We start from the raw sequence: 22,558 nt of genomic DNA, 5'->3' as shown, positions 1-22,558 counted from the left end.
AAAGGGCTTCCCTTATGGCTCAGCTGGTAAAGACTTCGCCTGCAACGTGGGAGACCTGGGTTCGATCCCTGGGTTGGGAAGATCCCCTGGAGAAGGGAACGGCTACCCACTCCAGTATCCTGGCCTGGTGAATTCCACGGACTGTACAGTCCATGGGGTCACAAAGAGTCAGACATGACTGAGCAACTTTCACTTTCTTTCAGCAATAAAAAGGAAGGAACCACAGATGTGGGATCACAGGGATAAATCTGAAATGCAAGCACTGAGTGAATAGAAGCCAGACAGAGAAAGACAACATATTCTGTGACTCCATTTGAATGAACTTCTAGAAAAGTCAAAACTGTAAAGGCAGAAATCAAATCAGTGCTTGCCAAAGGCCAAGGAGAGAGGGACAGAGGCAGGGAATGGCAGCAAGGGCACAGCAGGGTGATGAAAATGCTCTATATCATGTTTGTATGGGGGCCACATGCCCACATTCATCAGTCAAGTCTCATAGCATCATACACTTAAACTTGGTGAATGTTACTGTGTGGAAATCATATCTGAAGAAAGCTTATTTATCTAAAAAAATGGACCCAAACTCAAAACACCATTTTCAAATCTGGGGAACTCGGGACTGATATTCACTAAGCGTAGGCTGGCACAGCCATGCTTGTTAAAATACTGAAAGCCTTCCACACTTACTGGTAAATCACCACTGCTTGAGGTTTCCAGTTACCCTCCTGTTCCCAGGCCTCCACTGGGCCCCTCAGACCAGCCCAGGACCTGACAACCAAAGGCAACAGAAGGCAGCAGAGGATCTCCTAGGCCAGCTAAGGTGGACACCATTCTGACTGGCCGGTGCCACTCCTGATAAAAGTTACGTGGAAAAACAAAAGATGTCAAGTTGTGCTCTAACTCAGCAGAAGGCTGCCTAATTTCCTGCCAGGCTTATTTTGTTTAGGTCGTGCTTTCTGAACAGGGGTGCCAAGTCATTCTTGGGGGAAGGTGCAGAATGAAAAATCTTAGCCATTACAATCATCGCTGGCCCCTCAAAGGGCCTCAATATGTAAAGAGATGGACAGTCTCTCCAGGAATGAATATTTCACAGGGTATGGTACTGGGTGATCAGGAAAATTTATCTACAAAGGCTCCCAGGAGTGAGGGGTGGGAGGACAATGAGAATAAGGCTGAGAAACACTGGTTCAGATGCAGAACAGAGACTGCCCTGACACCCCAGAGGCAGCCCCAGTGCTTACATGGAACTCCCATCTGATGGGTTTCCTTGTGCAATGGGTGCCCATCCTCGGCACAGTGAGTCAGTGTCCTGAGCCGGAGGATACGGCCCATCACGGCAAAGCCAGTCACTCATTCTCCATCCTCTGAAAAGCTTTAAACCAACACAACTCAGCAAACTTTCCCAAAACCCTGGCAGTCAGCACCCAGCCTAGCCCATTAGGATGGCCTCAACCATGACCACACACAAAGCTCTACAGGGAGCCAAACACAAATCCAAGGATTCCCACCCCTTTCCTCTGGACAGATTTGCTCCTGGAGCCCCTAATGACAGAAGTGCACGCAGCACTTAGGGGGCTTTCTGTGGCATGAAATGATGAAGACCACCTCCAGGTGAGCAGAAATTAAGCACAGTCTCTGAGTCCTGCTTCGTCAGGCTCAGCTGAGCCCGATTCTCTGTACAAGGCTGGCTTGTGCACTCAGACGTTATGACAATACTATAATTGTTCTTTCAGTCTTTTCCGGATATTTAATAACAACGTGAAGTGGGAGTCGCAAAGGTCAGCCCTGCTGTAGAACGAGCTTTGTTCTCATTGTCCTTTTCTGAATAGCATCTTCCATTTGCCAGCTGTTCCGTGCCAGTGAGCCCTGGTGGTGGAGGCCTGGTGCTGCTAAAAAAGTAGCATCACTGACTGGCACGGAATATTCTGATTTGCTAACCAGTCCCCGGGCCACAGTCTAGCCACGTTATCTGCATAAATACACACACAAGCGCATGCATGCACAGACACACCAACACACATGCAAACCGGGCTTCCCCTCACTCCTCCAGCGCGACCCACAGCTACAAGCCCAAGAGTGGAAAGAACGCCGATCACCAAGATCAGAGAAACGAGGTGCTGTACACATGTAGCATATTCATTCGCCAATTACTCTTTCTGGATAGGTGAGAAATAAAAAGCTCCTAGGATTTCAGAATAGTCATATATCTATGTTTTGGCTTTTTATATTTCTTTTTTTCATTCTTTCTTTCAGTTTATTCCTAAAGCTCACAATAGTTGGCGAATGGGAGTCACTCTTACTGTCTGTGACAGCAGTGTCCCAAGCTCCGGCCACCCCACCTCAGCGTGTCCAGATTCCTGTCCCATCCTATCATTTCACCTCTCTGAGCCTCAGCAGCCACGTCTACAAAATGGAACAAACCCACTGCCTGTCTGAAGACAGGACACTCATCCAACGTTGAGATCTGTGACTCTCTTCCCGAAGACCTACATCAGAGGGCAGTTTTCAAGAACATATGGACTCTTGGGAGCCTTTCAAGAACCAGGGTCTTCTTAGAGGTCTGCGTGTCAGATAGAGTAAAAGGGGAACTGCATTGTAATTCAGAACCCATGCAATGTTGTCAGTGAATGTCTCTTGCGTCTGGGCAGGGCTCGGTTTGGGAACTCAGGTCCCATAAAAGAGGGCGATGTAGCCCTGGCAGTCTGTGTCAGAGAGCAGCTTTGTACCTAATCCAGAGAGTATGATAGTTGCTAAGGAACCATTGAGATGCAAATGAACTGGCAAATACTTAGCAGCAAGATATCAGAAAAGGGTGGGGAGGAGATGCCTTGAACAAGTTAGTCAGGTGAGTGAAAGGAAAATTACTTTCTTCTGATTGGAAAAAGAAAACCACGGGTTTTCGTGCAGAGCGGCAGCACTGTGCTACTGCGTTTAAAAAGGAAAAAACCAAACTGTTCTTGTTCTGCTTGGCTGGGAGTAGAGGAAAGTTGGAGCTAAGAGCAGGGAACCTGGAAGGGCAAATGGAGTCTTCCTCTGGTGAACTCTAAGCAGATTTCAGATACCTCTCTCCCAAAAGAGAAAGAGACACCTTAGGTGTGACAAAAGAAGTCTGCAAAGGACACTGAAGACCTGCCATCCTTACGCAAGTCTCAAAACCTAGTCACAAAGTACACAGAAAACTAAATGTGCTACTGACACAAAATGGAAATTTCTGGTGAAACTAAGCCATAATTGAGAGTGGAGGAAAGTAAGGGGAAATGAGCCATCTTACCAGGTACCTTTGAGTTCACATTTCTTTCCTTCTTGCTCTGCCCTGAGCATTCAATTTAAATGCAATGGTTAGGTTAGGATGTTGTGGTATCTGTGTTGGAACCCAGAGATACAGTGAGAAGCATGGCTCCTCACTCATCATTTTTTTTCATCTTGTCCCCAAAAGGAGCCCTCCTTTTTCAGAGTCTAACTGAGATGCTCTAGTCTTAAACTCATTTTGCCTTCGGTCAAATACCCCTTTGGTCTGCCTGTTCATCACTTTGAGTTTGATCTAAATGCTCAGGGATAAAGAAAACATCCTCAGCCAGAAAGAGACGGCTGGCCCAGCCATCTCCAGGTTGCCCTTCCTGGGGTCTCACTTTTCTATCACCCACAGCTTCCCCAGCGTTTCCCACAACTTCACCCAGGACCATCACAGCTACGGCCACCTCCTTCTGCCCCGAAAGTCCATGTTCTTTCCTTTCCTGCAGACCAGCTCTCTTATGCTCCAATGATGCGACAAGGTGGAAGACTGCTGCCCCGTCCAGCACACACTCCCACTACTTCCAGGAATAGCACCCTGACATTTCTGGGGGGATCCAGCCCTCCCCATCTCTGGCCTGGTGGCTCAGGTGGGTCTGGGCTGCCCCTCTCCCCCCAGCTCTGGGGATGGGTAATCATGCACCCCACAGCTGGCCAACGAGTGCATTTCAACATGCTGGTGACAGAGCCTGGTTCAGGGAGAGACTCAGGACCCAAGGGAGCCAAGGAGGCAAAACTTCCAGGGCCTCTGCTAGAGTCACTGGGAGTGAGAATTCATCACTCTGCCAAAATTTCCAGAGGACATGAGTTTGAGCTGCCAGCAGCCACGTGAGTATCTGGTGGGAAAGCTGTTGGAGGATAAAGTCAAGGTAAATAGCTAGCTGATTATTCTCCATAGCCCCTTCAGATCCATTCTCCAGCTCGTTTTGCACTCTTTTGAGGCTCAGGAGACTGACTTCCATGGACCAGGCCACCTTGTCCTCTGTCTTCTTGTTGGGTTCACCCAACAGGAGGTCCTGGCAGGCAATGAGAAAGTGGAGGAGAAAGAGTTCTAGGACTACATCGCCCCTCTCTGCCCCCATGCACTGCTCTGTCTAGGACTACAGCTTCTGCCCCCAGGGCCCTCTCCCAGTACAGCCCTGACCAGGTCCTGATGGCACCTCCCACTGCCATTTCTGGCCTTAGGGAGCTATCGCTTCCCACTATTGCCAGATCCTGGGTACACCCAATCCTGTTTGGTTCCCTTGCTGTCCTCTGCTTAGCTGCTTACTCATGTCTGACTCTTTGTTGTCCCCATGGACTGTAGCCCACCAGGCTCCTCTGTCCATAGGAATTCTCCAGACAAGAATATTGAAGTGGGTTGCCATGCCCTCCTCCAGGGAATCTTCCCAACCCAGGGATCGAACACAGGTCTCCTGCATTGCAGGCAGATTCTTTACTATCTGAGCCACCAGGAAAGCTCAAGAATACTGGAGTGGGTAGCCTATCCCTTCTCCAGGGGATCTTCCCGACCCAGGAATCAAATCAGGGTCTCCTGCATTGCAGGTGGATTCTTCACCAGCTGAGCTACCAGGGGAAGCCCATTTAATTCCCTTAACTCTGGTCACACCTCTGGAAAAGAGTCTCTTCACTGAACTCTCCTCAACTAACCCTTTGAGAATACCATCTGTGTTCTGCCCAGAACTTGGCTAACACAAATACAAAGCTAAGGAACAAAGAAAAGCAGACTGAGCCCTGAGACAGCCTTGGTGCCCCAGATACAGTCACAACCTGAGTCCCAAAATATCCAAGAAAACAAAGGCCAGGAACCACTCCTTAACCTTTGCTCTCCTCCAGTTTAAGCTGTACATCCGTCTCTACAACTGAAGATATGGCTAACAAAACAGGTAAAGCCCTTCATGGAGAGCTCTAATGGGCCACCATCATGAAAAAGAAGACAGGAACAATTATCAGTTTTGGGTTCTCATCCCAACACACTCCCATTTCTGTCTGACAAATGTCTACCCATCCCCCAAGGAGGACGTGTCTCTATCAGTCTCTTACACACACAATCCTGCCTCAAATCCTTCCCACTGGAGTATGATCCTCTCCTTTGGTTTCTCGTAGCAGCTGATGTGCAACTGTTATACCACAGCTAGCAGACTGCATCACACCTCCCGTGACAGCCTGTAGTCTGCACAGCTCTGTCTCCCCCACCAACATGTTAATCAGTGAGCTCCTGGAAAGAAAGGCTGTGTCTTCTTGAACTTCATGTTTTCAGCTTCAAGTACATTTCTCATGTAGATGCTCAGTAAATGGGCTCTGTATCAGTATTTATGAACCTGGCGGCTCCCAAGCCATCAGTTCTGTCCTGCAGCTCGCATCCCCCATTTGCCTCTTGTAGAATTTGGGCTCTCACCTCTGGGAGCAGCTCGGCCCTCCTTGGACACTCTGGGATGGGCTGTATCATCCCTCAAGGCAGTCTATCCCAGCTTGGTTCAGCCTGGCTGGAAAGAACTGCATAATCAAGCCAAAACCCATCTCCCATGCAGAGCAAAGCCTGGCCTGCTTGGCAAGACCACCCTTCGTGTATTCACAGAGGCCTTCCCTCCCTATCCTCTCCTCTCATTCTCAGGTGCCCTGCATCCATCACATCACCCTGTTTATTCCCTTCATAGTACTTTCCTGAAATTACGTTCTCCATTACTTTTCTTCTTAACAACCATCTGTCCCACCGTTAGGATGCCCCCAAGGGCTGCGTCCCCCTTCATCACTCCCTGTTTTGTGCATACTGCCTGGCACATAGTAGGAAATATTTGATATTTCCTAATATCTGATAGAAGTTGAATGACTGAGACATTTCTTCTCCCCGTCCCTAACCTCCTCAAGCTGTCTTTGCTGCTGCTGCTAAGTCGCTTCAGTCATGTCTGACTCTGTGTGACCCCACAGACGGCAGCCCACCAGGGTCCTCCGTCCATGGGATTTTCCAGGCAAGAGTACTGGAGTGGGGTGCCACTGCCTTCTCCGCAAGTTCTCTCTAGTCTTCTCTAAACCATTTTTCTTTTACTACTTCTCCTAGGATATTTTGGCTATCAATTGCTACATAACAGACCAATCCAAAACCCCGTCATTTTAAACATGACAAGATCTATTTTGTTCACAAATCTATAATTTGGACAGGGCTCAATGAAGAAAGCCTGTCTCTTCCCACTCAGAGTCAGCAGGAATGACTGGAAAGATGGGGGCTGCAACCATCTGAACACTCCCCTGCTCAGAAGTCTGGCACGTTATGCTGGCAGTAGGCTGGAATATGAGCTAGGCCTGTGGCTAGAACATCTACAAGTGGTCTCTCCAAGTTGCTTGGGCTTCCTCACAATATGGTGGCTGAGTCACAAGGGCAAGCGTCCCTCATGTAAGAGAGAGCCAAACAAAAGCTGCAGCATCTTCTCTGAACTCACCTCCAAAGTCATGCAAGATCACTTCTGCCATAGTCTATTCATTAGAGTCAGAAGGCCAACCCATATTTAAAAAGGAGAAGAATTAGGTTTCATATTTTGATGAAAAGAGGAGAAAAACTTGCAGACATTTTAAACTCCCACAAAGGACATGATTTCAGGGTTTTTTTTTTTTTTTTGGTGTGTGTTCTGCTGATTTTCCTTTCTTTGTATTCATTAATACAACATATATTTATTGCTGTCACCTATGTGCCATAAGGTGGGGATACCATGGCAGGTAAGCTGGAGCCCCACCCTGCAGGGGCTCACAGAGCTATGGGGTACCCAGACAAATCAACACATAATTACGGACCAGTGTGGACTGAGCTCCCACTGAGGGAAGCATAAACAGGTGTGGTGGGAACCAGCTGGCAACCTCATCCAGCCGGGGGCTGGGATGAAGGCTTCCCAGAGGAGGCGAATTGTGGTAAATTCAAAAGAATAAATTAAAGTTAGCCAAGAAAAGATCAGTGACAAACACAACACAGACACACCAAGCAGGTACAGACTCAGAGGTGCACAGCAGCAGAAGACTCAGGTAGGCCTCTACACATACCGGGGAAAAGAAATGGGGGATGCCCAAGGGTGTGCCTGTGCGGTGGGTGTGCTCCTGTGCCAGCATGGAGCAGGGAAGATGGAGCAGCAGGCCATGATGCTAGCGGGGAAAGGTGGGGAAAGGAGGACCCAGATTGTAAAAGGTCTCACATCATGAAGGTGCTGGAAGAGACTCACGCATATCCCAGCCAGGATAAACCCAAACAGCATGGTATGTGGTCTGACACCCAAAGTATGGTCTGAAAGTGCCCAACATGGGCCACTGGGTGCCTGCCCACAACTCAGTGAATGTTCTGATACTAAGACCCTCTTCCTCACCCTGAAGCTTACAGCCTGCCCCCTCACCCCCAGTTCATCCAGACCACTTGAATGCACTGCCGAAGGGCTGAGAGCATCCCTGGATGGGCCGCCCTCCAGCCCCTCCCAGAGAGGTTCCTCCCCTCGTTTTCACTCTTCCAAGCTCACCACCCGGCTCAAGCTTCAGCATCAATGAGAAAGCCAAGGGCAAAGGTCCCACCTTGATGTGCTGGAAAAATAGCGAGAGGAAAACAACAGAACAATTAACTGCAGGGCCCAGCTGCCTCTCACAGATAAGGCATTTTCTCTGTCACCCCTGTCGATGAAGCTGCCTGCTATTATTCCCAGTCCTTCTGCTCAGCTCTGTCCACAGGCGCGGCCCCGGGGGGACGGAGCACGGCCCAGTGAGACTAGGACGCTCAGGGGTTTCTCTCCCCTCTCCTCCTACACATCCGTCTATGCTCAAACCTGATGCTAACCCCGTGTCCTCCCCTGATGTGAGTCTGCACCTGTCCAGATGGGCAGGAGCCGCCAGAGCTCTGGAAGTAACACGGCCCCAAGCAGGGTGGGGTGCACAGGGCAGAAACTGGGGCGGCTCCCAAAGGAGAACAAGGGCAGCTGGCCCTCCGTCTAGAAGGCAGGCCTGTGGCGGGAGCTCCAGGAGGCCCACAGCAACCCAGTCCCCCCACACACCCCCACCACCACAGCCCGGCACAGATGCCAAGCAGCCACCATCTGAGCAGCACATCAAAGACGTGAGCCAGACGGATACGCGGCAAAGAGAAGACCACTAATGACCACAGCAGGGGTCTGACTGGTGGGAGAACATGGAAAAGGCCATGTACAAACAGGAAAATGCAAACTGAGATGGGAAACGGTTTTCCTCTAGCTGGAGCACAGGTCAGGCAGGACCAGAGAGCAAGAAGAAAGCCTGGCCGCAGGGATCAGGATACTCTCCGGTACTTTGGACAGCACCTGGCAGGAGAGTGAATAAACAGCTGGTGCTTAATACGTGTTCCCTGCTTTCATTCATGAGTAAGCAATGTTCAGTGGAAAACGCACTGAACTTGGAGGCAGTGGCCTGAAGGGCTATCCAACTTCAACTTGTTAAAACTTCAGTTTGAATCTTAGTTCTTATGTAACTTAACCTCTCAAAGCCTCGGCTTCCTCACCTGTAAAACGGGACAACAGATGCTTGGATATTAAGAGTATGGGATCAATCAGCACATGATAAATGGAAAAACAAAAGCTTAGTCCAGTCCTGGCTCTAGTGCTGTCAGGCTGTAGGATTTCTAGAAAGTCTCTTCCCGTCCCTAAAATCTGCCTCCAGTCCCACTCCCAACATCCAGGGCCCTGGGAACAAGCCCTGTGGGCTCCCACATGCTGCAGCGGCCCCTGGATCAGTCCCAGGGACCTCAGACACGAGCACTAGGCTAGGCCTGGGGCCCACTGCTCTCTCACTTGCCCCTCCCCTTCTGGCTACCTGCCTCTGCCCATTTCTCTGCTCATTATCACCTCCACGGGGTGGGGGGGATAGAGAAGCAGGGCAAGGAGGTTAAATTCAAATCACTCATTTGGTCACTTGCTGCTAGAAAGCAGGTGGAGTGAAAGGAGAGACTAGGGCCTCAGGTGCAACCTGTGGGCAGAAATGAGCTCTGGTAATTCTCGGGAAATTTCCTATATGTTTCCACGTTGGCCCAGCTCTGCTACTGAGAACTCTGGGAACCTTCAGCAGCTGCTAATTGTGTTATCTGTGGGCGCTGGGGCTTCCCTGCCCTGGAGGAACACCTCTGCTGGGGAGGGAGTGAGAGGGCCTTTTTCACCATGTCTTCAATGTCTCTAGTAGCTGAGGATCTTGAAGACTCCATTATGGGGGTCGCTACAATATAGCGAAGGGCCCCAGATTTTCAGCTCTGAGGCTGAGTAATAAATACTCCATGCTGTCCAGGGATCAAGAGAGCGAGTTGAGTAAGACACTCTTCTGAGGCTGTGGAAATGACACTTTCTCTTTCACAAAGCTAGTGGCAAATGTAAAGCCAAATTTCACTTAGAGGCACCTGGCAGATGATGTTATATGGGACCAGTGGAGACTGTGGTCCCAGTGCTGGGCCAGGCCAACAGGAAGTCCCAGGAGCAACGTCTCCTTGTGGAGGCACCAGGCTCCAGCCCTTCCTGATGTCAACCAAGCTCACCCTCACTCATCTTTGAGCTGCTGTTGCAGAACCCCTACCAGTCTATAAGGATCCACACCCCACCCACAACTAGTCAGGGGGTCACCATGCCCCAGACTTCACATTACCTACTACTGTCATCCCAAAGCTCCTAATTCTACCACTGCTTCTACCCTGGGGTTTGCCCCCACCCCAAGCCCTTTCTATCCTCTCCATCATGATGGCCCTTCCTCTAGTCTTTCAATAATGAGAAAACTGGGACACAGAGAGGGAGAGAGTGAACTAGACATCCAGTTGCTTCTTGTGTCTTAGGTCAGATGGAAAGCAGGTTTCCATTAGCAAAGAAGAACTAAGTCCACCATCGTCCAGGGCCCCAAGCACAGCATGTTCCCATCTCTCTAACCCCCAGAAGAATCAACAAAAGTTAGTGAGGCAACTCAGATGTCAGGCATCAGGGGCCTTTGATGGAGCAGGTGGCCTTGACCTGGTCACTCAATGCCCCCCCTCTGAGCACAAACACACACCTGTGGGCCCTGATTTATCACTGCAATTTAAACAGAATCTACAGAAGGGACTGAGAAATTTCTCAGCAAAATTGTACTTTGAAATATGGACTCTCTCCCAGGGTGTTACTTTATTATTATAGTAATTTCCTCAGAAGGGCAGGCATCCGATGCTCTGTTTCTGCACCACCTTTGGAGACATGGAAATCTAACAGAAATATTCAGGTTGCTTTAGTGGCTAACGCAGAAGAGGGAGACATAAAGGGAGCTCTTCAAGGAATGCGGACTCCTAGAATCCAGGTGTAGGGATGTGCTCTAGAAGACTGGGGGAGGGGATAAGACAGGTAAGGGTCCAGTGTGCTCCCTCCATTGCCCCTAAGATGCCTAGGGAGCCCAGGCCCATCTCCTTTAGGGGCCTTTGTCTGCAATCGTTTCTTCCTTGGGAGAGCTGGCCAGGGCAAGAGGAGGAACAGAGATGCTCCCAGTCCTGCTACTAAATTCCTTATCAGAAGCCATGCCACGGTGAGGGTCCCCAGCTCTGCATCTGCACGTGTGCAGGGGGGGGTAGGTGGATCGTGGGAAAAGAGGGGCAGGAAACCTGCTCCAGCTGAAGCATTGAGACCGTCTGAACAGTTCACTCATCTCTTCTCCCATGACCATGGAAACATGGAGTCCCCAGTAATCAACAGAGTACCCAGTGACCAGAGGCTGAATCAGCACTAGAATTTTTCTGGTCCGTGAATTCAGGCAGATCTGAACCTTTCTTCTCGCAAAGTTCACAAAAGTGGTGAAGTGAGGTGGAGTGGTTAAGAACACTGACTGCCTGGGTTCAAATGCAAACCTCTTACCAGTTTTGTGACCTTATCAAATCATTGAACCACCCTGTACCTCAATCTTCTCATCTGAAAAATGGGAGAGGAAGGTCGATAATAATACCAATCCAACAGGGTTGTCTAAGAACTAAGCAAATTAATTTACATAAAGTACCTAGAATAACACTGAGCATTAACAGTGAGCTATTATCAGCAGTTTCCAAATATACCAGTGCCAGGCTGTCTGAATCTGCATCACTGGGGACCTTTATAATTGATAAAAATGAAGATGCCCAGGCTGTTCAGCAAGGGCAAAGTGGAGCAAGACCTGCCCAGGATTTGTTACTGCAGCTATTTTAGAGAAATTCCCCTGGGCAGAGTTTCCAGGATGCAGGATCTTCAGCAGGATCTTTCGGGAGGCCAGAATACAGTCTTTCAGAATCTATCCAGACCTGCTGAACTTTGGCAGAAAGAGCCCAAGAGTCTACAGCAAATTGCCCAGGTGGCATGAAGCTGCCTCAAGCCAAAAACCCTGCCTGAAATGACATTCCCCTCTGTTGCTTCCAAAACTGCCTCTGCCCTTTGCCCACACTGGAAACCCTACACTCAAAACCATAGGGTTTCTAAGAACTCTTGAGGATTAACTAAGATGACTGTTTTAGTTTAATAATATGAATGTATCTTTGACTTTAACAGCATCTTTATTTTTAAACTAGTTCAGGGATATCCTCATAATGTGTGTGTTACCTGTCTGACTTCCTAGGCTGCAGAGGGTGAGCATCACCAGCTACTGGCAGCTCTGCTCTGCCAAGCCAGAAGGTTTGGGACTGGCCAGGGCTGGGCCCGACCCCTGAAGCTGTCTACACTGCCAAGACTCTTCTCGAGAAATAGCCCAAGGCTGAGTTACCCTATCTCACCAGCATTCCACTCAATGGCTTCGGGTGTCCCTCTACAAACACGGAGTAAATGGCAACCATTTTACAATGCACAGAAAATAAAGTCAGCTAACGGATAGGACTCTCTCAAATTTACTTTTCCCTCCAGATTAAAACTTCGGTGCCTGCTACCACTTGCTGGCTCAGGATACCCAAATCAGAGGCACACATAACAAAGAAACATTAACTGAAAATGCAGAAACAGTCAATTGCTGCCTGACCTGGTAGCCTGTTGTAGACATCCAGACTGAGGTTGGGGGTTTTCGCCACCAACCTGTGATAGACTTAACTGTGGATGGTGAACTTAGGGCCCTTGCATTTCAAGGTGTGGCATGTGTGTTCATGCACCAGAGATTCCTCCGGAGAATCCACTATTTGCTAAGTCCTGAGAAATCTACCACCAAATCAAACATGTGCACACTCAAGGGTGGCAAGTCCAGGATTTCACTCTGGGCCACACCAAAGAGCAGGTTCTCCTGGGAGTGCTCTGGCTGGCCAGCCAGCGTGGCAACCAGAGACCACCTGAATTTGTTATGGTCATTCATAGACACTGGTGCTGGGGCTAGGAGGAGGCTACAGGCTGTCAATGATTCCAGAGCACTGCCTCCAGAAGGGCCACCACGCTTAGCTCTGGAATACTCTACTCCGCGGAAAAGTGTCTGCTTCCAGCCCGACACCATAGAAGCCCGGGTCTCCAGACTCCATCATGAAGGGCATGGGCCAAAGGGCAGCTCAGAGAATGCAGCCTGCAGACACCAGCAGCCCATCGACAAGCGCTCAGATCCAATATGAAAAGACATGAGCTTCAAGAGGCAGCTGTTTTTCTAGAAACAGAGAAAAGAGGCCTGGTTCTCTGTCCAGAAGTCCAGGGTACGTCAGCATCCCTGCACCCCCACCCCCACCCCAAGCCTGCCTGCTCCTCTCTGAAAATAAATTTAGAAAGCCTTTGCCCTGCAGGCCCTCTGTCTCCAGAGCAGAGCCAAGGGCTAGATGTAAGTGGGAGGAGAGGGCAGAGAGCAGGAGCGGTGTCCCTCAGCGTGGGCCTACCCCTCTCTGCGGGTTAGCCAGCTCCCTCTTCCTTCCATCGAGGCAGAGGGCCTCATAGGACACTGCCTGCTTCTGGCTAAGTGTCCCCACCTGGCCCATGGTTTCTGCTAAAGCTTTGGTCTGGCCCTGGCCTGTGCTGAGGACCTGCCTGGTCTTGGAGCTGCTTGCCATGGGTGACAAGGCCCCACTGAAATTCCATCAGAGACCCAGGACAGAAAAACCACAGGCGGACACAGAAGTGGGCAAATCCGCCAAGAGGGGCGCCCCCTGGCCACGGCAGTTTGAGAGGGATCTGCGATCTGTCTAGGCAGCTCATTGATCCACTTTTCTGATAATTATTCCTCACTCATCACAAACGAATGACTCTGGCCCCAGCCCAGCCAGGCAGGCGGGAAGGCACCTCCGCGTGTGCAGAGGAGAAAATGAGCCTGCCTGTGCTTACGCGGGAGAGGCAGGAGTGAATGGTGTGTACTATCTCTGTGCACTGAGCAGGAGGCCGGGGCTGCTTTAATATTCTGCTGAATGTGGTGTTTCTTTTAACCCTTACCAGAGAGACGTTCAGCCCAGAAAGCCAGGCTCTTCTGGCTAGGCTAAAGGTAAAGTTTCTGGGCTGCGCACAGAGAAAGGCCACAGGCCCCACCCTCTGGGTCGCTCCAGAACCCACGGGTGACCGGATGGGTACACGGGGCTGGGTACCAGCACCACAGCACCCTCCTTTGGGCCGCTCCAGTTCAACAGACAGGTCAAGAGAGGGTCTAGGGCGGAACTAGCACGCCGCCAGACGCCTGGGGACTTCCCATACATTTGCTCCCCAATTTCGCTCGAATACAAAATTGTAAGTGCCCTCCTTCAACGTGGAAACCCAACCCTGAAACCAGATTCCTAAAGTGGGCACCTATCTGCTCTCCGAGCCGAGCCGCTGACCCTTCAGCGGACGCCAAGAGAGGCGGGTAGGATGCGCCGCCCCAGCGCTAGAAAGTCCAGTGTGCCCTCGACCATTGCAAATGCCCGCTCTCCCAGGTCGTCCTGACCGCTTTGGAAGTGTGCCTCGCCCACCCGGCCCTAATTCAGCCGCTCCCGCGCTTGTCCCTCAAGAAGCCAAACCAGAGCAGCCCTTGCGCGGGGCGTTGATTGCGCCCCACAATGCTCCAGTCCCTGCACGACCCCAAAAGCAACCCACAAGCACAAAGACCCAGCAGCCGGAAAGGGCAGCGGCACGCGCAGGGCAGACAAAAAACCACCTTCAGAAAAGCAAGAGCGAGCTTTCTAGGCGTTAATCGCCGCACCCCCGCGCCGCCACCAGAACGAACGTGGATATGGTGGTCTTCACCACCAGGCCGGGGAATCCTATCCCCGCCCGGGGCCAAAAGGCCCCAGTTTCGCCTGGAGAAGGGCAGCGCTTTCCGGAGGGGTCGGGGCGCTGAACCACGGGGCTGTGGGGCGGATGGAGGGTTCCGCTAGGCAACCAGTAGCAGCAGAACAAGGACCCGGGCAGCCCAGCGGAGCGAGCTCCCAGCCCTGAAGCTGGCGCCGGCGCCGGGGGCCGCGCGCGAAGTCCTTCGAAGGAGTTTCACCCGCTTCGGACACAGGGACAGCGAGCGGGGCTGAGGTGCGCATTTCCTCCAGAGTTGCTTTCATCCCGGCACTAAACTCCGCTCCAGGCCGGGCTGTGTTTCCGGAGCGGGGTGCGACCGCCGCTCAACTGCGAGGAATGGGGCGGGAGAAGAGGGCGGGTGGCGGGAGGCGGGAATGGGGCAGGGATTTCCCACAGGGATTCGCGGGCGCCGCCGAGCGCGGAGCTCCCTGCTGCGCCAGGCGCGGTGCCCGCCGAGCGCGCTTTCCCCGCCGCGGCGACGGCGGAGGCACAGTCAAGGCTGAAGTAGCGGGGAGAGCAATGCTGCGCATAGGCTACCTTTCCCAGCCTAAAGGGAGACTGGGCGAGTTTAGGCAGGACCAATCACCCACCCTACCCCACCCTCGTTTTCAGGTGCAAGAGGCCACAAAGGTGTCCACTTTTCCCCGACGGACTCGGGAAGAAGGCAGCCCGCAGGCTCCCGGACCACCGAGCTGTCCCCCGAGAGTCGGGCCATCTAACTCAGCCCCTCTCATTCGGCAGCCACTTGCAGGGTACCGGGGCAGAGCCTCTTCGGTCTCCGCGTGCAGCGCCAGCCTGCCGAGCCGAGTCCCGGAGCCTGCGGACCCGGAGCGGGTGAAAAGGAGAGGTGGTGCGCGGCCGCCTAAGGGCATCGGTGCCCGGGATAGGAAGGGAGCGGACAGACGCCCGCACTCCAGCGGCCGGACGGCCAGAGGCGCCCCTTCTTCCCCAACGCATAGTTGCGCCGGAGCTAAGGAGCCTGCACCGCAATGCAGCGGGCTCCGTGTTCTCCGAGGCTGCGGGAGACCAGGGCTGCTAGGGAGCGCGGGAGCCAGGGGGCTCCGCGAACCAGCTGCGGGCGCCGAGAGCCAGCCGGGGGCGCGCGGGTGGGTGCCGCCCCAGCCCCGCGCTCAGTGGTGGCCGACGCTCTCCCACAACCTGGCCCTCGGGTCTCGGGATGAGGGTGACACGTAGCAGCCAGAGAAGCCCTGGGGATACAGCCGCCAACTTGCTCCGCGGAGGCTACGTTACCTTCCATTGCGGCCACTGCGGATGCCAGGAGGAGCAGCAGCAGGAAATCCAGGGCCATCGCCGGCCGGCGGCCCCCAGGCCGAGCCCGAGCCGAGGCGGCCGCGCGGGGAGGGCGCCGCGTCCCGGGGCGCCGCTGCGCTCCCCGCCGGTGGCTTCTCCGTATCCTTTCGCGCTCGGGCCGGGACCGGACTCCCCGGAGCGCGGCGTGGGCGTGGGCGGGAGTGTGCGCGCGTGGGGCGGTGCGGGCGCGCGTGGTTGTGGGTGTGCATGTGTGTGTGTGTGTTTATGGGAGAGGTGGGTGTGTGCGTGCCTGTGTGTAAGAGAGAGAGGGCGAGGGAGTGCGAGCCGGGTAGAGCGCGCGAGTGCGTGTGCGTCCTGGTGTCACATTGCGAGCTACATCCGAGCCTACGAGAGGACGGAGCCGGCCAGACTGACGGGGGAGGGAGCGGGATCCCCCACCATCAGCTCTCTCCCCACCCCTAACACCTCCTGTCCAATCAAGGAATCAAACCTGCAAAATTCCCCCATCCAATCAGGCGCGAGCACCTCCTTACACTGGCATTGTTAGTTTAAGAAAAACTTTTGCTTGCAAGGCTGTGCGGGAGGGCTCGGAAGGCGCTAGGAGAGGTCGGGGCTCCACCTGGTGGTGCTCTCGGAGAACCGCACCGGCCGGCCGTAGCTCTCCACGCCCTGATTTAGGGGGCCAAGGGAAGGAACGGACTCAGGCCCTTCCCTTTACAGCCCACCAGCTTTAGGTGAGCTTTAAATAATCAAATTTTTCTTCTTTCATCTTCTCAGCAAGACTACGCTGACTACCCTGTTTAGTGCAAGCCCGATGGCACACCTTATTCCTCCTGTCCATAGCACTTCACCTAACATGTGGTTTTACACTTATCCTGTTTATTGTGGGTCTCTCCTTACTAAAATGAGGTCTTCATTCTTGGGATTCGTGTGTGCTTTGTTCACTGCGGAATGGCCAGTGCGTAGAACAGTGCCTGGCCCGCCGAAGGTCATGGCGTGCATCTGCTGACTGAATGAATGAGGTTCAGAGAATCTGGGGGCATCAGCCCAGTGTGCAGAGCAAGGGATATGCTTCCTATCCAGCTCCCTGCTGCTCTCCTCCCCAAGAAGTCCCTGACTTCTCACTTCCCCACGTGTTTTGTGAACATCTGCTGAGGACCCCAATCCCAGAAAACAGGTCAGGTGGTAATGACCAGTGGTCACATAACCCCCTAGAGGGGCGTAATGCAATAGGGACAGTGGAGAGCTCTGCAAGGTAGTGGGCAGGGGAAGGCACCCGTACTGTGGGGGCAGGACTAGAAGGACTGCAGAGGGGGACAGGGCATTGGAGACAGGAGTGATTCTCCCTAGCCCAGCTTCCCCAGCTCTGCTTTCTTTAGCCGGATGGTTTAAGATCAAGGACCTGCCCTGAGGCTGTAACACTATGCTGGAGAAGTGTCCTCACTGTACCTCCCCCTCTCCAAACCTGATGATGGTCTCCTCCTTTAGGATAAGGGACGACCTGTTAGGTCACCCCTCCCCCCAACAGTCACCTCTTTCCCACCAAACTTTCCCAGATTTGTCAATGACTTGACAGTGGGCACATGTGATGGCCTCTTCCGTGCTCCCTGTTCTCCTCTTACAGCGTTGCCAAATCAAGTTCTCACCCTGAAATATTTAGTCTCTCCTCTGCTTGGGACTGCCCCTATTCAGTCCTAGCCAGACTCCTATCTCCATTCTGACATTGTTTTGCTTCCCCTCTCTGACTCAGGCTACCTCCCTCTCCACTACCCTCCATCCTAGCTGCCTCGGCATCGGCCTTCACTCCCTCCTCCTCCTCAACACCGTGCCAGCTGCCCTCTGCCCCATCACACTGCACCAAGTACATCCCAATGACTCTGAAGCCATCGGCCCAGGAAGAACGTGCTCCCATTACTCGTAGTCCTCCTAGGCCCTCAGCACTCCTGACATTAGGGACCAGTTCTCCCGGAGCTCTTGCCTCAGTTTCCACAGTGCCCACTTTCCTCCTACCTGCTTAGCACTTCTTACTGTTCCCTTTTCAGCTGTCAAGGAGGTTCCCCTGACCAGGCTCCATCCTTAGAACCTCTGCTTGCTGAGTTTCTCAGCAGCTTCACCGACTCTTCTGCCTCCAGCCCTCCCCCTATGGATAAACAGATAGATGAGTCTCAGACTCCTTTCTGTCCTTTGTTACATCACAGTCTTAGGAGAGACATATCCGGCAGAGTCCCCTCTGCCACAGCTTGCTCCCTTGTCCCAAGCCCATGAGCCTGTGCTAGTGCCAGCCCAATGCCTTGGCCACCCAGCTTCCAACCCCTCCCTTCCCCAATCCTTCTGCTGCCAAACCAGTCCTCCTCCAGCCAAGCTTGATCTTATCTCTTCTCAGTACAGAAACCTAATGGCTCCTCATTGTCTGCTAAAGAAAGACGGACCACTTTGGGCTGGCATCCAGACTCCTCCACAAGCTCCCTGGAACCTGCCGTCTCAGCCCAGACTACACCAGCCTCCCTGTGGGCCGGGCTGTTCAACCAGCTTGATCCCCTAAACACAGCCCAGGCTTTCCTCCCCTTGCATCTGGCTAGCATGCACTCACCCACTTACTCCAGGGAAATTTATTGGGTAATAACTACTAGCCAGGCAGGCCTGCTCAAGGCTGTAGGGATGCAGACACAGGCACTGCTCTGAGAGAGCTTATGGAGTAGTGGAGAAGGATGACCATAAAGAGGAAAAAGGTGTCAGGTAACGGGAAGGATTGGACAGTCAGCAAGGTACCAGCTAAAGGATGATGGTGGATAGTGAGAACAGGTGTTTATTGAGCACCTGCTGCATACAGGCATTGTATCAGATGTTTTTGTGCAAACTGAAATATATTTCCTGCCTTCAACTTCTTCCCAAAGCCCACCTCTCTCAGGAAGCCTTAATGTCCCCTAACTGTCTCTCTCACTCACAATCTTGTGCTACATCTCCTTGTGTGGGTACAGAGTGGCTCTTCCAGACCTGACTGAAGGCATTATCCAACTGCAAACCTCCCTCCTGGGAGGACCCTGGGACATCACAAGTGCAGGAATGCCAAGAACTATGCCAGGCACTCTGAACCTGTGCCAGGATCACAAGGATCACCAACCTAATATCTTCTGGCCCCTACAGCTCACCCTGAGGATCATAAATCGGTAGGGATGAGTAGGGCCACAGATGTTTTTTACAGTCCACACCTTGATGGGTTCTGCTGCTTAGAGAGGCTTGGGGGCCACTGTCTAGGAGTTGCAAGCTGTGCTCCAAGGATCTCTCAGGGGACATGCAGGTGGGGAAGTACAGGAACAGTCAGAGGATGGGGCTTCAGACCTCACCTCTGTTCAGACAGCCTTTTGTTTTACTGGTCATCTATATCAGGTTTTGTTTAAAGGAAGGGTTCTATGACAAGAAGAGAAGGAGGCAGAGGAAAAGTAAGAGGGGTGAGAGGAGAGAATTGGAGTGGGGTGGGGATGGACACATCAGTTCACAAGGGTATGAGGGAATGACACTGATGACTTTTAGAACACGCTGGTGGCTCAGGTAAAAACAGCTTCAGTTTAGGGCTTTTGCTAATTTCCCTAATAGCCCAGGGGATTGACTTTTCCTGAGCAAATTAAATATTAATTTAGCCGTTCAGCAGATTGATCTCTCTCGCAACACGTTATGCTCTGTAAATATCCCTGAAAGCACCATTGGTTGGGATTCCAAGCCTGGGTGCCCATTTTCCCCAAAGCATCTCCTAGGCTGTTTTTTCTTTTTTTTTTTCTCTCTCTCTGATGTCAAATGCTCACTTGTTTTCTTGATTAATCACCCCTCTATTTGATATCACTAAATCACTCCTTCAAAGTGACAGATGTTTGCCTCTAAGCCAGCAGCTGAGCACTCTCAGGCACCCAAGAGTGACTTGACCCTTTTTCTAGGACTCAGAGGCCCTTCTGGTTGGAAGGTTTGGGGGCAGCTAACTAGGTCACCCCCACCTCTAAACAGCTTTGTGTCTAAAAGATTGAAAATCATTTCTAGTGAAAGCAACTGCCCAACTTCCCTTCTATACATTATGAAGCTACTCTACTAGAAAGTTCCTGCTCGCCTCCAACCTGTATCCCTTTTGTTGTAGTTTTAGCCTGGTTTCTTCATTCTACTTAGTAGTGGGAGCATCAGTTCAGTTCAGTCACTCAGTCGTGTCCAACTCTTTGTGACCCCATGAATCGCAGCATGCCAGGCCTCCCTGTCCATCACCAACTCCTGGAGTTCACTCAGACTCACATCCATTGAGTTAGTGATGCCATCCAGCCATCTCATCCTCTGTCGTCCCCTTCTCCTCCTGCCCCAAATCCCTCCCAGCATCAGAGTCTTTCCAATGAGTCAAATCTTCGCATGAGGTGGCCAAAGTACTGGAGTTTCAGCTTTAGCATCATTCCTTCCAAAGAAATCCCAGGGCTGATCTCCTTCAGAATGGACTGGTTGGATCTCCTTGCAGTCCAAGGGACTCTCAAGAGTCTTCTCCAACACCACAGTTCAAAAGGATCAATTCTTCGGCATTTAGCCTTCTTTCACAGCAGTTTGAGAATGATCGTATGGATGTCTTGTACATGAGATCTTAAGTTGCTCCTTTATCCCATTGTTTTCTTTCTACGCATTGCTTAATGGCACAAATGAAAGGTTTTGTTACACAGTCCATGACCCAAGCTACTTTTAAGTAGAATGTTAAGCTGCAAGACACATTTTCATCAATTCTTTTTGGAGAAGCAGGTGGATCATGTGTGGGTTACTTAAGGCATTTTAACAATGGATAATAGGCAAAGAACAAAACTTTCAGTGTTTATTGAGCAGGAATTCCATGTTGGTGACCAACAAGGTGCAAGAGACCCTGTGATGTCTGTGACCCCAAGCCCCCCTTTAAGGATCTCAGGATCTTCCTGGGAAGACAGACACTGAAATGCATTGTGGGACTTTCTGTAAAAAATGGCCTCTGGCTAGTAGCTTCCAACAAAGTTTCTCCTTATTTCTCTGGAAAATGCCTCAGCAAATACAGACAAATATGAAGACTCAGAGTAACAAGGTGAATGAACACTGACAGACAACCTAATTGCCAGGATGTAGAAGGAACTGACAAGCCTTATAAGGCTGATGAAGCTGGGTGGAGAAAAACCTATCAAGCACATGTATGACATATGCCAAATTCTCTTCTATAGAAAGAACTTGCTTTAAAGAAATAGGTAGGAAGATACGTGGTAATTCCTATTCTGTCAATATCTGACTCAAACACCCAGGATCTCTACTAACCAGAGAATGCAGTAAATATCCATTACCATTACTGATTCAGCTCCAAAGCAAATGAAGAACAGTTTCCCTGAGTCATCTTCCTCCCTTCCCTAAGGTCTTCTTATACCCAAGAGAGTCTGAAAACAACCAAGTTCAGCTCAGTTCAGTTCAGTCTCTCAGTCGTGTCCAACTCCTTGCGACCCCATGAACCGCAGGATGCCAGGCCTCCCTGTCCATCACCAACATCCAGAGTCCACCCAAACCCATGTCCATTGAGTCTGTGATGCCATCCAACCATCTCATCCTCTGTTGTCCCCTTCTCCTCCTGCCCCCAACCCCTCCCAGCATCAAAGTCTTTTCAAATTAGTCAACTCTTCACATGAGATGGCCAAAGTATTGGAGTTTCAGCTTCAGCATCAGTCCTTCCAATGAACACCCAGAACTTATTTCCTTTAGGATGGACTGGTTGGACCTCCTTGCAGTCCAAGGGACTCTCAAGAGTCTTCTCCAACGCCACAGTTCAAAAACATCAATTCTTCTGCACTCAGCTTTCTTTATAGCCCAACTCTCACATCCATACATGACCACTGGGAAAACAAGCAAGACAACTGTGGAAACAGATGAGCTGATGGAGACACAATGCATTCCAGAGGGGCTGAAAAGTCAAGAGGCTGCAGCAGACATGGTAATAATTGTGGGAGCAGTGCATCTCTGAGTGTAGTTTTTCCTGTGACATATCAGGTCAGAACACTAGAGAATCAACATGGTATTTAGACAAAGATGCCACTTCAGTTTGGCAGATGAAGCCTGTTGGCAACTGGCAATTGAACACTGGCTCATCCTCTAGATGTAGGTCTAAAAAGATGATTCAAGCATCAGGCAAGCAAGGACAAGGAGAGCCCAAGGCCAATCCACTCCTCCTGCCTAGCATAAAACAGGACTATGGGTCTTCCCTTCTCAGGGAGGAATGAAAAGGGGTCAAGAGAGCCTAGGGACCTGTAGGAAATACTGCAAGGCAAGGAGCAGGGATGGTACCTCCAAGACCCAGAAGGGGAGCATCACTTTAAACATGATGTTCTGCCCAGCCAAGAGACATTTCAGGAAGCTTCTTGGTATGCATGAAGACAAATTCCATGGCTAAGGAAGAAGCTGACAAGAAAACAGACTAAGAAAAAAGGGCAACCAAACGAGAGAAGGAAGGAGAAAGAGAGAATAGGGTTTTAAAGAAATAAAAATGCAGGGCAGAATTAAACTCTACACATGTGTGTCAGGAGAGAATAGATTTGTTGCTGCTGAGCATTTAATAGGTGGTATGGAAGACAAACTGGGGAATCTTTCCAAGAATGCATGCAAAATGGACAGAAAAGGAAAAACACTGAAAAAGAATACAAAACTTATGGAAGACAGAAGATGGAGGACCAACATATGTAAAATTGTATTCTTACTTGCAAGGGAATGGGAACTATAAAGAGTCCCCAGGAGCATTCCTAAAAGAGTTTAGAGTTCCTAAAAGAAATAGCAGTACAAATGTCATCAAAGTAATTGCAAGGCTATAAAAA

At 51.3% G+C, this 22,558-nt stretch overlaps 1 protein-coding gene and 1 long non-coding RNA gene across 2 annotated transcripts in view; both read right to left on the bottom strand.

Moving 5' to 3' along the window:
• EPHB1 (EPH receptor B1) overlaps nucleotides 1-16,151 on the bottom strand; it is a 471,534-nt gene extending 455,383 nt beyond the window's left edge. The window contains exon 1 of the mRNA XM_086316585.1: nucleotides 15,708-16,151. Within this exon, the coding sequence (XP_086172711.1) occupies nucleotides 15,708-15,765 (58 nt within the window). The 5' untranslated portion in view covers nucleotides 15,766-16,151. The remainder of the gene's footprint in view (nucleotides 1-15,707) is intronic.
• On the bottom strand, nucleotides 6,323-12,766 carry LOC147379126 (uncharacterized). The gene is made up of 2 exons (XR_015132450.1): nucleotides 8,786-12,766; nucleotides 6,323-7,842 (listed from the first exon to the last, which is right to left on the bottom strand). It is a non-coding gene; the product is annotated as an uncharacterized LOC147379126 (long non-coding RNA).
• Nucleotides 16,152-22,558: the final 6,407 nt, after the last annotated feature.

This window comes from Bos grunniens, chromosome 1 (assembly GCF_055505025.1).
Source record: "Bos grunniens cultivar Pamir isolate PY7600 chromosome 1, Bosgru_T2T1.0, whole genome shotgun sequence".
NCBI lineage: Eukaryota > Metazoa > Chordata > Mammalia > Artiodactyla > Bovidae > Bos > Bos grunniens.
This window is presented reverse-complemented; position numbering and strand designations above follow the sequence as displayed.